Source organism: Erythrolamprus reginae, chromosome 12 (assembly GCF_031021105.1).
Source record: "Erythrolamprus reginae isolate rEryReg1 chromosome 12, rEryReg1.hap1, whole genome shotgun sequence".
NCBI classification, from domain to species: Eukaryota; Metazoa; Chordata; class Lepidosauria; order Squamata; family Dipsadidae; genus Erythrolamprus; species Erythrolamprus reginae.
The window spans coordinates 3,020,227-3,035,273 of record NC_091961.1 but is presented as its reverse complement, the minus strand read 5'-3'; the positions used below and the strand labels follow the sequence as shown (position 1 = coordinate 3,035,273).

Here is a 15,047-nt window from a genome sequence, read left to right as displayed (position 1 = left end):
GGTGGCAAGTACATTTATTTATTTATTTATTTATTTATTTATTTATTCATTCATTCATTCAATTTGTATGCCGCCCCTCTCCGTAGACTCGGGGCGGCTCACCACAGCAATAGAAATACAATATATAATACAAATCTAATAAAAACTAAAACCCATAGTTTAAAAAACATGCACACAACATACCATACATAAACTGTATAGGCCTGGGGAAGTTATCTCAGTTCCCCCATGCCTGACGACAGAGGTGGGTTTTAAGGAGCTTACGAAAGGCCAGGACGGTGGGGGCAGTTCTGATCTCTGGGGGGAGTTGGTTCCAGAGTGTCAGGGCCGCCACAGAGAAGGCTCTTCCCCTGGGTCCCGCCAAACGACATTGTTTAGTCGACGGGACCCGGAGAAGGCCAACTCTGTGGGACCTAACTGGTCGCTGGGATTCGTGCGGCATGGATTTCCCCAAAAGCAAAACCTATTTCTTCTAGAGCTGTGCACATTTAATGAGAGTTGTGATGAGGTTCGTCCGTCGTGTTCAAAGAGAACCTTGACATCTAATGGTTTTGTGGGCTGTCCGCGACGTGTCCACAGGTGGCTGGTAAGGCCTCCACAGGGATGAAATGTTCTGCCACATGTTGGGCAGACATGTGCAGGCACCATTGTCGCAGCATTTGCAGCTCTGGCTTTGCGGAGTGCTCGCTTCTGCTATGAATGTTCTTCTGGCCTCCTTGATGGATCAGCATGTGTCATGTTGGTCAATCTTGTGCCAGGGTTTCCAAGGAGGTAGCGTCAATATCGAGGGATTGGAAGGAGGCTTTCAACGTGTCTTTGTATCGCTTCCCGGTCCCCCGTGTGATCGCTTTCACCATAGAGGAGCTGTTGAGGGATGCGATGATCTGGCATCCTAGCAACATGGCCTGCTCAGCGTGTCTGGGCTTTCATCAACAGGGTGGGAACTGGTGGCAGGCCTGCTCTGGAGAGGACCTCAGTGTCAGGCCCCTTATCCTGCCACCGGATCCTCACAATTCTACAGAGGCAGGTCGCGTGGAAGGGGTTCAATTTATTTATTGATTGATTGATTGAGTTGAAAGGGACCATGCAGGTCATCAAGTCCAACCCCCTGCCTGAGCTGGAATCCTAAAGCACCCCAGCCAAGGGGCAGTCCAATCTCCTCTTGAAAGTGTCCAGAGTTGGGGAGTTCACAACCTCCGCAGGCAGGTTGTTCCACTGGTTGATCGCTCTGACCGTCAGGAGGTTCTTCCTTACTTCTAGGTTGAATCTCTCCTTGGTCAGCTTCCAGCCGTTGTTCCTCGTCCGGCCCTCTGGTGCTCTGGAGAATAGAGTGGCCCCCTCCTCTCTGTGGCAACCCCTCATATACCTATATACAGCTATCATGTCCCCTCTGGCCCTCCTTTTCTCTAGGCTATCCATGGCAAGTTCCCGCAATCTCTCTTCGTAAGTCTTGGTTTCAAGTCCCCTAATCATTTTGGTTGCTCTTTTCTGCACCTTCTCCAGAGTTTCAATGTCTCTTTTGAAATGTGGTGACCAGAACTGGATGCAGTACTCCAGATGTGGTCTGACCAGGGCATAGTAGAGTGGTATTAATACTTCCCAATTGCCTAGTGTGTCTCCTGTACACAGTCCAAGTCTCACTGGCACAAACAGGGCGCTACTGCTCGGTAGGCTTTGAGCTTTGTAGCAAGGCTTATTCACATCAAAACGATCGCATGGTCAAAATTTGGGTGCTTGGTAACTGGTGTGTTGTTCGTGATGGTTGCAATGTACCGGGGTCATGGGATTGCCATGTGTCACCTTCCCAACTGTCTTTCGACAAGCGAAGCCAATGGAGGAAGACAAATTCACAACTGCAGTGATTTGCTAAACAACTATGGCCCAAAAGTTGTAAAACAGGATGAAACTCAATCTACAATGGCCTTGCATAATCAGGGGAATTTTAGACTCAATGGTGGTCAGGGACCAGCTGTTCTTCATACCTTCTCCAACGTCTCCACCTCCTCTTCTTCTCCTTCTCCTCCTCCTCCACCCTCCTCCTCCTCCTTCTTCTTTCTCCTTCTCCTTCTCTTCTTCTTGGTCATTTAATGACCCCTTAATCCCTTGTGGGATGGAGTCTGGGCAACTGAATGGAGTCGAGTGTTTACTGGCCCACTGCTCTTCCTGTCACCAATATAGAGTTCTTCTCAGCAGATATATTCTCAATGTGCCCAGAGACGGAAATAACTGCCTCTTCCTAGGATTGAACTCAGAGCCTCCTGATTGTGAGGTGATTATCTCCACCATTAGGCCACCGTGCCGCTCTCTTCTCTACAGCTCCACTCTCTCCAGCTGATCTGGGATTAGAACTGTAGTCCCAGCACATCTGACAGATCTCGTGTGGGAAGAACTGGCTCTGGAAAACTGGCTCTGGCTTGACAATTGCTTTCCACACCCCCAGTCTGTACAAAGGCACCTCCTGGCAACCTTGAATTACAGCCTTTGGCATTTGGCCTCATGCCCCTGTTTTTTTTTCTTCTTCTTCTTCTTCTTCTTCTTCTTCTTCTTCTTCTTCTTCTTCTTCTTCTTCCTTTTCTTCTTCTTCTTCTCTTCTTCTTCTTCTTCCTTCTTCTTCTTCTTCCTCTTCCTCTTCTTCTCCTCCTCCTTCTTTTTCTTCCTCTCCTCCTCCCCTCCTCCTCCCTACCCATTTTAAACTCATGGCGTGGGAAAGCCTCAGGACCTCATACCATTTTCTTGGGATGTTCTTGTAGGTTCAGCCAAACACTGTTGAAGGGGAGGAGGAGGAGGAGGAGGCTCAGGATACCTACGAAGCTCCCCCAAGAGAAGAACCGATCCAGAAAGTGTCTATAGTCCCACCGCAAGAGTCTGAGCAGGGGATATACCTGGGTAAGGTGCAAAGAGGAGAGAAGTATGCGAGGATTATCATCATCATGGAATAATTTCCTTTAATCTTAATTGCGGGATTTTTGGCAGACCAAATCGTGATGCTATGCAATAGATATTTTGAGACATGGTAGATTTTGGAAACTAATCAGTCTTTCTTTCTTTCTTTCTTTCTTTCTCTTTTTCTTTCCTTCTCTTTCCTTCCTTTTTTCTTTTTTCTCTTTTTCTTTCTTTTTCTGTATCCCCTCCTTCCCTCTTTCTCTTTCTCTTTCTTCTCCACCTCTCTTATTTCTTTTCTTTCTTTCTTTCTTTCTTTCTTTCTTTCTTTCTTTCTTCCTTCCTTCCTTCCTTTCTCATTCATTCATTTTCTGGGACAAAGGGTTACAGGTAGCAGAGCAAAAACTGAGTCACATGCGCACAAGAGATGAATTATAAATCTCTTTTTTGAACATTGAGGGAAAAGGTTGTTTTCTTTTTATTAAAAAAGATCAAGAAGTTAGGCAAAACAACTCTTTTCCTGGTATTCATGAAACCTGATGGAAAATCATCTCACTGGGCAACATGGCAGCTTAGAAGTCTGTCAAAAAGGAGAGATTAGGAAACAAGTAGGCTTGATATTGCCTGCAGTTGTTGGACAGCCCAGAACTGAAATCAAAATTGCATTCAGAAAATGGGAAATTTCTCTTCATTTAAGACATATACAGTGGTACCTCTACCTACATATACAGTGGTACCTCTAACGCCTCTACTTACGAACTTTTCTAGATAAGAGCCAGGTGTTCAAGATTTTTTTGCCTCTTCTCAGAAACCATTTTCCCCTTACAAACCCGAGCCTCTGAAACGGTAACCAGGAAAGGCAGGGAGAAGCCTCCATGGGGCCTCTCTAGGAATCTCCTGGGAGGAAACAGGTCTGGAAAAGGTGGGGAGAAGCCTCTGTGGGGCTTCTCTAGGAGTCTCCTGGGAGGAAACAGGGCCTCCACCCTTCCTGTGGTTTCCCCAATCCCACCATTATTTGTTTTTACATTGATTCCTATGGGGAAAATGGCTTCTTCTTACAAACTTTCTATTTAAGGACCTGGTCACGGAACGAATTAAGTTCGCAAGTAGAGGTACCACTGTACATTATTATGTTACAAGGTTGGACTAACTAATCCATGGAGGACCTCTACGTACCAGAGAAAGAGGTTTCATGGCTTGAGAAGATGGGATAGGAGCAGGAGAAGAGACAGCAGCAAAAAATGAGAGCAAAAAACGTCCAGTAAACATCTCAGATCATTCTTTATCCATAGATTGTCCAACTGTGAGACGCTTCTCTGTGCCTCTCGGCAGTTTGCATGCCAATCCCTGCATGGTAAGAGATTTGTTGGAGTTGTTAAGGGAGTTTTTGTCCCATTTTATGACCCTTTCTGCCACTGTCGCTAAGGGAATCACTGCCATTGTGATGTTCGTAACCCAGTTGTTAAGCGAATCTGGCTTCCCTGTTGACTTTGCTTGTCAGAAGGTCACCCAAGAGATCCTGCCAAGCAACCATCATAAGCGTGAAAAACGGCCGCCAGCCATTTTTTCAGTGCCATGGTAACTCTGAACGGTCACTAAACGAATCGTTATAACTCAAGGACTATCTCTACATGCCAGTTGCCAAACCCTTTGATCACATGGCGCTGAGGATACTGTAATGGTCGTTCAGTGTGAAAATAATGGTCATAAGTCACTTTTTTCGTGCCATTGTAACTTCAAATGGTCACTATATGAATGGTCGTAAGTTGAGGATAACCTATAAGGGGAAACCAGCCTGAGGAGGCTGACTCTGTGGTTTCTTCCCCAAATCCCAAAAACTTTAACCTTAGAATGTCTACAATCGACCTCTCCCCGTTTCTAAGAGGTCTGTAAGGGGCGTGCATAAGCGCACCATTGTGCCTACCGTCCCTGTCCTATTGTCCTCTTTGATCATTTATTTATTTGTTTGTTTGTTTGTTTATTTATTTGATTTTTATTCCACCCTTCTCCTTAGACTCAGGGCGGCTTACAACATGTTAGCAATAGCACTTTTGAACAGAGCCAGCCTATTGACCCCACAATCTGGGTCCTTATTTTACCCATCTCGGAAGGATGGAAGGCTGAGTCAACCTTGAGCCGGTGATGAGATTTGAACCGCTGACCTACAGATCTACAATCAGCTTCAGTGGCTGATCATTACTTTTATCATCATTACTTTTATTCATCATTACTTTTACTTATGTTATGTTTATGCAAACTACTATCCTATACATGTTTGACAAATGAAATAAATGAATAAAATAAGAGTTCTCTGTCTTGTCCTACCCAATGTCCCCTCTTGTGCCTTTTACAGTTGTTCACAAAACCCAGAGCTGATGGTGAAGAGGCAATGAACATCCAAGCCACTGAGGAAGGTCAGAGGAAGGGGCTTGACAATGGGGCTGTTGGAGGGATGGGCTTGTGGTGCAGGAGGCAACACTGTGATGGAAGGACTTGACATCTTTTAAGGTGTCCTAATCTAGATTTCTAACTGCTGTTTCTCTTTTGGCCACTGAAAGACTCAATGGCGTAGGTAGGAAGTTTCTTGGGCACCAATTGAGGTTAGGAAGGCATCTTGCAACCTCTGAGTATCGCATTGATTCAGGGGTCTCCATACTTGGCAACTTTAAGACTTGAAATCCACAACTGCGGCCAGTAGTGACCCACAAAGTCAACCTTCTCCAGGTCCCATCCACCAAACAATGCCGACTGGCGGGGTCTCAGGGAAGAGCCTTCTCTGTGGTGGCTCCGACCCCAGAGATCTGTACTATCTCCACCCTAGAAAGAAAGAAGGGAGGGAGGGAGGGAGGGAGGGAGGGAGGGAGGGAGGGAGGAAGGAAGGAAGGAAGGAAGGAAGGATTCCACAGCCATCAGTATCAAAGCAGAGAAGCAAAACTCCAAATGCCAGGGTGCAATTTAGCTTTTTGATAGAGGAAAAACTTGGAGGGGGAGAGAACAGCATGGTGGCCTACAGGTGAAGATGCTAAGCCCCCACCCCTCTCGGAAGGACGAGATTTCAATCTCTCTCTCTATGGCGCAAAGAGAAATTATCTGCTGTGAACTCTGCAGAGGTGTCAGGAAGGGCCTCCAGCCGGCAAATGCTCAGCTCCATTCAGTTGCCCATCAAATCAAAGGATTGAAGCATCGTAAAGAGCGGGAACATTATATTTCATATAGTTCATGTTATAAATTATATTTTTTTCTGCTTCTGTTGAGCAGTTGAAAATTCCCCAACACTGTGCAAGTTGAATAACTCCCCCACCCCTCTTTACAGGACTGAGAAAAGGATTAATGAAGCCCCCTCAGCCCCCTCCTCTCCCACCCTCAGCTCGCCGAGTGTCTTTGCCGGCTTCGGCCTTCTCTGTCCATCAACCCAAAATGGCCACAAACAGTGGTAGGTAGAATTGTAGAAGGGCGTGACTGAGAATCTGATTTACAATGAAAATGTGTATGATATTACAATGTATGTATAGATATATAATCTTATAGTATACGGATAAGAAGGAAAAAGTTGGATGTTGATTTACTTGAAAAATATTAGGATTTGGATTTGCGTTGATGTTTGTTTATATGTTGTGTTTGTAGGTTTTTTTTTTAATGTATAAAATTCAATAAAAAGAATTTTGAGAATTAAAGAACTGACTGAGAATCTCCAGAAACTAGCTTCTTTTGGTGTTGTTGATTCTTATTCTTTGGACTTTTTCCCAGATCTTTTCCTGCTTTCAAAAGGTGACAAGGTAAGTAGCTTTGCATCAAAGGACAAATTTGTTGTAGTTCATCTGGAACGCTGCAACGTCCTGTACACTCTACCACAACACGGTGCCCTGGTTTCTAGCAGGCTCAAAATTCTCTTTCCCTCTTGCAGGAAGAACCTGAAGACCAACCTATCTATCTGGAATGTGAGGGCAGCAAAGGTGATGTTCCTTCTTTCGTCCCTTCTCCTAAGAAGCGTTTCTGGAGAGCTCAGTGGAGCCCCATAAGCTTTCATTAGGGCTATACAGTGGTACCTCTACCTAAGAATGCCTCTACTTAAGAACTTTTCCAGATAAGAACGCGAGCCCGGAAACATTTCCCAGGAAATTTGAGAGCGGCACGAAGGCCCGGCCAGTTTCCTGCCTTTAATGCCGGCCTAGTGATGCGTGCGCAGCTGCGCGCCCCTGACGCACCCACCGGCATGAGATTTGGCTTCTGCGCATGCAGAATCTTGTGTGATGATGCTGCCGCAAACGGGATTGCGATGATTTTTGCTGGTTTTGGGTGAAAATTGCCCAAATCTCGCTTGCATGCACGTCCTCGCGTGGGATTTCGTTTGCTGCGCATGAACAGAAGCCAAATCTCGTGCTGATGGGTGCATGCGCGACCACAACAGCCTTGGCGGGCACACTGGTAGGAGGTAAGATGAGGAGTCCTTCACTGAGTATTAGGTTCCTACCAGTACGGATGAGGACGCCAGACTGGTAGTAAAAATGGAGCTGCGCAGCTTTGGGTCTGTGGCATGCACACGCATGCATCCCAGCGAGATTCTGCTTCTGCGCATGAGCAGGAAACAAAATATTGTGAGGGGAGGCACGCACCCATGAGATTTGGGCAATCTTTTCCTTCTGCGCATGCGTGGGCCATCTGCTGGGCCAGCTGTCACCAGCAAGAGTTTTTTTCTTAAATCACTGGCCCTTTTCAAGCTGACGGTAATTAGAGAAAAGTTGGCCCAAATGCAACATGGTGGTCCTGAGCTTTTTGTAAACCACTTTTCTCCTAGACCTGATTTGTTTTTCATTTCTTGCCAGGCACGGAGCCCTGTAAAGGGACTACCTCTTCAGCCCTGGAACCCCTAACCTCCCTCTTGAAACAAGCCAAGTGAGTAGGGTATGTCCACAGAAGGAGGGCACGGAAGAGGTTTACCCAGCAATATTCCAGATTTGGTGGCCTGGAATTAGAGGCCCTGTGTGTGGTTCCAAATCTGGAAACTAGATCTATCTGTTCGAATGCTCTCTAGGGCAGGGGTCCTCAACCTTGAAGACTTGTGGACTTCAATTCCCGGAATTCCTCAGCCAGCAAAGTCCTTCCTTTCCTTCCTTCCTTCCTTGCTTCCTTCCTTCCTTGCTTCCTTCCTTCCTTGCTTCCTTCCTTCATTCCTTGCTTCCTTCCTTCCTTGCTTCCTTGCTTCCTTCCTTCCTTGCTTCCTTCCTTGCTTCCTTCCTTCCTCTTCATTCTTCCCTCCTTCCCTCTCTCTTGCTTTCCTCCTCCCTCCCTTCCTTCCTTTTGTCCTTCTCTTTTTCTTGCTTTCCTCCCCCCCTCTTCCTCCCTCCCTCCTTTCCTCCTTCCTGCTCTCTTGCTTTCCTCCCTTTCTTTCTCTCTCTCTCCCTTTCTTCCTTCTCCCTTCCTTCCTTTCCTCCTTCCCTCTCTCTTGTTTCCCTCCCTTCTCCCTTCTTCCCTCCCTCCCCTTCTTTTATGAGTTTGATCCTAGATAGAGGCAGATATTTCTCTCTTTGGGCACATGAGAATGTATCTGCTGAACAAAATTCTGCATTGGCGTCAGGAAAGGCATCCGACCATGAAAACAATGTGCTAGCTCCATTCAGTTGGCCACACTCCACTCCGGAAGGGATTATGGGGTTGTTAAAAGAAGATTTATGTTATCATGTTTATGTAGTGTATGTTGGAAGTGGAGAGCCTTTGCGAGCTGTATGCAATGAAATATCATTTTAATGTATGACAATTACATTCAAAGTGACAATAAAGTTATTCTGAATTCTGTGTAAAGGGGGCTGATACACACAGTTTATTTATTTGTTTGTTTGTTTAGACTTGTATGCCGCCCTTTCCAACAGAACTAAGTTATCTTGCGTGGCAACTATTTAAAACATGCTGGGGTGTTTCCAAAATTCCAAATGTGTCACCCAACCTTTGATGTGTCTGATGTAATGAGACATCTGTCTCTTACACATTACTCCAATGATTCTCCAGCCTTAGTATAACTTTAAACCAGCCCAGCGTGCTGGCTGTGGAATTCTGGGGAGTTGAAGTGCACATATCTTAAAAGTTGTCACGGCTGATAAATACTTCCTTATAGTAGGGATCCCATGCAGCCTAATCCCTCTCTCTTTTTCTTTCTATTAGGTCCAAAATTTCTTCTCTAGGATCTCAGCAGGTGATACAAACTTTACAACTTTCTGTAAAGACACAACAAATGAAGAGATGCGCTTGATCCAGATTAGGGAAATAACCGCCTCCTCTATCCTTTCTTTTTCCCCCAGGTCTGTCCAGAAGACAACACTGAGGGTAACCGTCAACGCTTTTACACGGATGGATCTGGGCATGGCTAGTGGGGCAGAAAGATCAGAGCAATAATAATAATAAAAATTGTTGTGAGTGGTCCACATCCGGCTCAGCTGGTCAAGGATTTTGAAGATGAGCCGGGTCCATCTTGGTATCCTAGGCCAGGATTCTTGCCTGCTGAGTCTGAGAGTGAGAGTGAAGGCGAGTTGGAACCTGGGGAACCACCAGAGATTGTAGAACCTCCAGCTATGGTAATGTCTGAGTCAAAGGACAAGGGGCATGTTGGGGATCAGGAACCCCTGTTAGATGCAAGAGTCAGGAGGTTTAAATCCAGACATGAATATCTCTCTAGGAGGGGTTCTTGGCACTGAATAGCTCTATGGGACATTTGGCCACTCCTTAGCAATATATAAAGAAAGGCTGATGGGAACAGGGGTGTGGAAAAACAACACTCTGAAAATGGGGAGCAGAGACTGGAAGCTGAGCGCCTCTCCCAATTCCCTGGATTTTGAAACCTGCTTTTCACGGGAGGTAGAAAAGCTGTCTCTGAACTGAGTAATTTGTCAAAGCAAAGACAAAGCAAAGAGTCCTCGGAGAGGGGCGGCATACAAATCTAATAAATTATAATTATTATTATGATGATGACTGAGTATTTATGACCCTATCCTGGTTGGGCTGCATTGGTTGCCGATCGGTTTCCGAACACAATTGGTTGGTTATGACCTATTTATTTTATTTTATTTTAAACGTTTATTTTATTTTAAACCTTTGTTTATAATGCCCTTTTAACAAAGGGCAGAACAGCCTGTTAGCAATAGCACTTTTTTAACAGAGCCAGCCTATTGCCCCCGCAATCCAGGTCCTCATTTGACCCACCTCGGAAGGATGGAAGGCTGAGTCAACCTTGAGCCGGTGAGGAGAATTGAACTGCTGACCTGCAGATCTAGCGGTCAGCTTTAGTGGCCTGCAGTACTGCCCTCTACCCACTGCGCCACCTCGGCTCTATTAAGCCCTACATGGCATCGGACCAGATACGGGACCGTCTTCTACCTCATGTGTTCCAGCGGCCGGTACTGCTAAACAATGTCGCTTGGCGGGACCTAGGGGAAGAGCCTTCTCTGTGGTGGCCCCGGTCCTCTGGAACGAGCTCCCTCCAGAGATTCGCACTGCCCTCTCCCTCCCCACCTTCTGCAAGAGTTTAAAGGCCCATCTTTGCCGACAGGCTTGGGGCCGCTAAGACCAACAATCTAGTCGCAGCTGACGAATGTTTTCATGTTTGATTGCCTGAATATAAGTGACTGGCTTTTTTAAGAAATTGGAGTTTTAGTATGTTTTTAAATTTTAGCTTTCTGCATGTTAGGCATTGTTTTGTTGTAAGCTGCCCTGAGTCTGAGGAATAGGGCGGCACAGAAATCTAATAAAGAAAGAAATAAACCTGAGAATAAAGGCTAAGCTTGGGACTGGCATTGGAAAAAGAATAGGTTTTGACCTCTAAAGAACCCATGAAATGCTCTGCTGTTGTTTTTTTCCCAGGTCGGTGCCTCAAATCTGATAACCTTCCAGAGGTGAGCATAAAAATGTTTGGCTGGGTTACTGCTCCTTGGATGGTGGGGTGGGAAGGGAAAGGAAGGAAAGGAAAGAGAAAGGAAGGGAAAGGAAGGAAGAAGAATGAGGGGAAGGGAAGGGAAGGAAAGGAAAAAAGGAGGAAAGGAAGAGGAAAGGAAAGGAAAAAAGGAGGCAAGAAAAGGAAGAAGAAAGGAAAGAAAAAAGGAGGAAAGGAAGAGGAAAGAAAAGGAAAGTGGAAGGCAGGGAGTGTTTATCAGTTTCACAAACTCTGTTATATTTCTGCAGGATCCTGATATGAAAAATGCTCCGTGGTACGCAGGTAGTTGTGACCGGCCCACAGCGGAAGCAGCTCTCCTCCAATTTAACAAGGTAGCCTGGCCCTGTTTAATGATGCTTTATCAATTCCAATCTCTAGTTTGCGCAGTCTGAGCCCTGGGGGTTGTGTTTAGTCCATCCTGGCTGGGAACGGCCAGCACAAGGGAAGCCCATCCCATAGCAAGCCTGCCTGTACCAATAGCATTCAGACTTATATGCCACTTCACAGGGCTTTAGAAGTTGTGAAGGCTCCAACACTGGAAGTTTTTAAGCAGGTGTTGGATAACCCTCTGTCTGAAGTGGTGTGGGGTTGGACCTCCAGGGTCCCTTCCATCTCTGTTACTCTCCTTCTCCTCTGCTCCCCTCCTCTTTCTTGCAGAACGGCGGCTTCATGGTACGGCAGAGTTCCCGCCACTCGGCCAGGCAGCCTTTCACCTTGGTGGTTTTTTACAAGAATCGTGTCTACAATATTCCTGTCCACTACCAGGAGAGCAGCGGCCAGTTTGCGCTTGGCAAAGACCCCAAGAGCCACGAGGTGAGTGGAAGGGAACAGCTGGATCTCCAGGAGATCCCACAAGACCAGGGGGATGCAAAGTTGGCAGCTCTTCTATGACTTGTGGACTTCAACTCCCAGAATTCCTGAGCCAATCATAGACAACCATGGGAGGGGACCAGGGGCAGGTGTCAAACAGCTATGAGTGATGTCATGTGTGTAATTTTGCTCAGTGACATCACAATGCTTGTGACATCATCTGGGTATGGCAGGCAATCTGGTAAAATTATGTTGGCTGTGGATAATTTGGGTAACTAAAGGAAATGGGTGGGTTTAACATTTTTAACTGACAGGTTATCATGACCTGAATCGCTCATGGCAGTAAGCCACATCCTCTTCTCTCTTTCTTTGTTCTCTTCTCTTCTATTTTCTCCATTCTCTTCATTCTCTTCTCTTCCCTTCTCTTCCAAATTCTCTTCCATTCCAAATTCTCTTTTCTCTTCTCTTCTATCTTCTTTCTTCATTTCTTCTCTTCTATCTTCTCTTCTCTTCTCTTTTCATTCTCTTCTCTTCTCTCTTCTCTCTTCATTCTCTTCTCTTCTCTTCCAAATTCTCTTCTCTTCCAAATTCTCTTCTCTTCTATCTTCTTTCTTCATTTCTTCTCTTCTATCTTCTCTTCTCTCTTCATTCTCTTCCCTTCTCTTCCAAATTCTCTTCTATTCCAAATTCTTTTCTTTTCTCTTCTCTCTTCATTCTCTTCTCTTCTAAATTCTCTTCTATTCCAAATTCTTTTCTCTTCTCTTCTATCTTCTTTCTTCATTTCTTCTCTTCTATCTTCTCTTCTCTCTTCATTCTCTTCCCTTCTCTTCCAAATTCTCTTCTATTCCAAATTCTCTTTTCTCTTCTCTTCTCTCTTCTTTCTTTTCTCTTCTCTTCTATCTTCTCTTCTCTCTTCATTCTCTTCCCTTCTCTTCCAAATTCTCTTCTCTTCCAAATTCTCTTTTCTCTTCTCTTCTATCTTCTTTCTTCATTTCTTCTCTTCTATCTTCTCTTCTCTTTTCATTCTCTTCTCTTCTCTTTTCTCTTCTCTCTTCATTCTCTTCTCTTCCAAATTCTCTTCTCTTCCAAATTCTCTTCTCTTCCAAATTCTCTTCTCTTCTCTTCTATCTTCTTTCTTCATTTCTTCTCTTCTCTTCCAAATTCTCTTCTATTCCAAATTCTTTTCTCTTCTCTTCTATCTTCTTTCTTCATTTCTTCTCTTCTATCTTCTCTTCCCTCTTCATTCTCTTCTCTTCTCTTCCAAATTCTCTTCTATTCCAAATTCTTTTCTCTTCTCTTCTATCTTCTTTCTTCATTTCTTCTCTTCTATCTTCTCTTCTCTCTTCATTCTCTTCCCTTCTCTTCCAAATTCTCTTCTATTCCAAATTCTCTTTTCTCTTCTCTTCTCTCTTCTTTCTTTTCTCTTCTCTTCTATCTTCTCTTCTCTCTTCATTCTCTTCCCTTCTCTTCCAAATTCTCTTCTCTTCCAAATTCTCTTTTCTCTTCTCTTCTATCTTCTTTCTTCATTTCTTCTCTTCTATCTTCTCTTCTCTTTTCATTCTCTTCTCTTCTCTTTTCTCTTCTCTCTTCATTCTCTTCTCTTCCAAATTCTCTTCTCTTCCAAATTCTCTTCTCTTCCAAATTCTCTTCTCTTCTCTTCTATCTTCTTTCTTCATTTCTTCTCTTCTCTTCCAAATTCTCTTCTATTCCAAATTCTTTTCTCTTCTCTTCTATCTTCTTTCTTCATTTCTTCTCTTCTATCTTCTCTTCCCTCTTCATTCTCTTCTCTTCTCTTCTATCTTCTCTTTTCTCTTCATTCTCTTCCCTTCTCTTCCAAATTCTCTTCTATTCCAAATTCTCTTTTCTCTTCTCTTCTCTCTTCATTCTCTTCTCTTCTCATTTCTCTTTTCCACTTCTCTCTTCTCTCCTCCTCCACTCCACTCCATTCTATGTAAACTAACATTCATTGAAGGGGATAATTATGAAGTGCCTGGCCCCAAAGTCACTCCCCCCGCCACACACACCTTTGCCCCATGGCTTTCCTAGATATATGGAAACCCAGATCTCAAATGAGGGGAAAGGAGTGAATTGGGGACCCCAAGTGTTGATCTGTCTTTCCCTCCCCAGCTGGTTGACAGCGTTTCCAGCATCATCAAGAAGTACTCGGAGCGCCCCCTGGTGCTGATCGACGGCAGCACTTCTGCCAAGGAGCAAACTCTACTCTTGTTCCCCGTGACACCATGAAGATCGGCGCCTGCCATTCCCAGTTTCAGCTAGGCGCCGCGAGCATGGCTTTCAAGGCCGCATTTCGGACATAAACACTTTAGAAAATGTCCAGAGATACTTTACCAGAAGATCCCCCCACTCCTCCACTCACAACGGAATCCCCTACGCAAGTAGATTTACAATCCTCGGTTTAGAAAGCTAAGAACTCCATCACCTTAAACACAATCTACGCATAGCACACAAAATCATCTACAACGTCCTTCCTGTCAACGACTACTTCAGCTTCAAGCACCACAACACATGAGCACACAACAGATACAAACTCAAAGTAAACCGCTCTAAACTCAACTGCAGGAAATACGACTTTAGTAACCAAGTATTTGATGCATGGAACTCACTACCAGACTCTGTAGTATCATCACCTAACCCCAAAATCTTTACCCTTAGACTATCTGCTGTTGACCTCTCCCGATTCCTAGGAGGTCAGCAAGGGGCCTGCATAAGTGCACCAGAGTGCCTTCCGTCCCCTGTCCTAATGTTTCTCTTTTACTAGTATCATGTATGTAAATATTGTTATATCTTTGTATGTTCCACCCAGTTCTGCCTGCTGCCCACCCCCTGGACATCTAACTCCCGGAATTCGTCAGACAGTATATTGGCTGGGGAGTTCTGGGAGTTGTAATCCATGCAGCTGAAATTTCCCAGCTAAAGGCGGCTTACAAACAGCTTTTATTCATTTTTATTTAGTTTTGGGAGCTGCCAGTCTCCTCTAATAAAAAAAAAACATTTCATAACTTTCGTGAGTTGGAAAAGGCACTTTTGGACATCTTCAGAAACATTTAAATGTTTTTTCCCCCTTAAATATCCCATAGTTCTGAAAGGAATGTCAAAGCCTAGATTCAGGAAATTTTTGGCTCTGACCATCAAAAAACAGAAAAGAGAAAAGAGAGAAGTGAAGAAAGGCGGCCAACGGGTCAGCCTGACATTTTTCTCTGCTTCTTGCCAACTCAAATAAAATACCGAGTTGCAGCTTGGGTGAACAGATTCTCTCAGCCCAAATCATCCTGTTGGCAGGAGAGAGAGAGAGAGAGGGAGGGAGAGAGAAAGAGGGAGGGAGAAAGAGAGATAGAGAGAGGGAGAGAGAGAGAAAGAGAGAGGGAGAGAAAGAGAGAGAGAAAGAGAGAGAGATGAGACGTGAGATCCAGAAAAACAG

At 44.9% G+C, this 15,047-nt stretch overlaps 1 protein-coding gene across 1 annotated transcript; it reads left to right on the top strand.

Annotated features, from left to right (window-relative positions):
• Positions 1 to 5,238: 5,238 nt before the first annotated feature.
• Positions 5,239 to 14,652, top strand: LOC139174660 (B-cell linker protein-like). Its single transcript, XM_070765154.1, has 11 exons — positions 5,239 to 5,294; positions 6,194 to 6,313; positions 6,628 to 6,656; positions 6,785 to 6,833; positions 7,704 to 7,773; positions 9,037 to 9,067; positions 9,174 to 9,198; positions 10,729 to 10,760; positions 11,047 to 11,130; positions 11,456 to 11,611; positions 13,736 to 14,652. Exons 1-11 carry the CDS (start codon positions 5,270 to 5,272, stop codon positions 13,850 to 13,852), a joined length of 738 nt encoding a protein of 245 aa, XP_070621255.1. The 5' UTR covers positions 5,239 to 5,269; the 3' UTR covers positions 13,853 to 14,652.
• Positions 14,653 to 15,047: the final 395 nt, after the last annotated feature.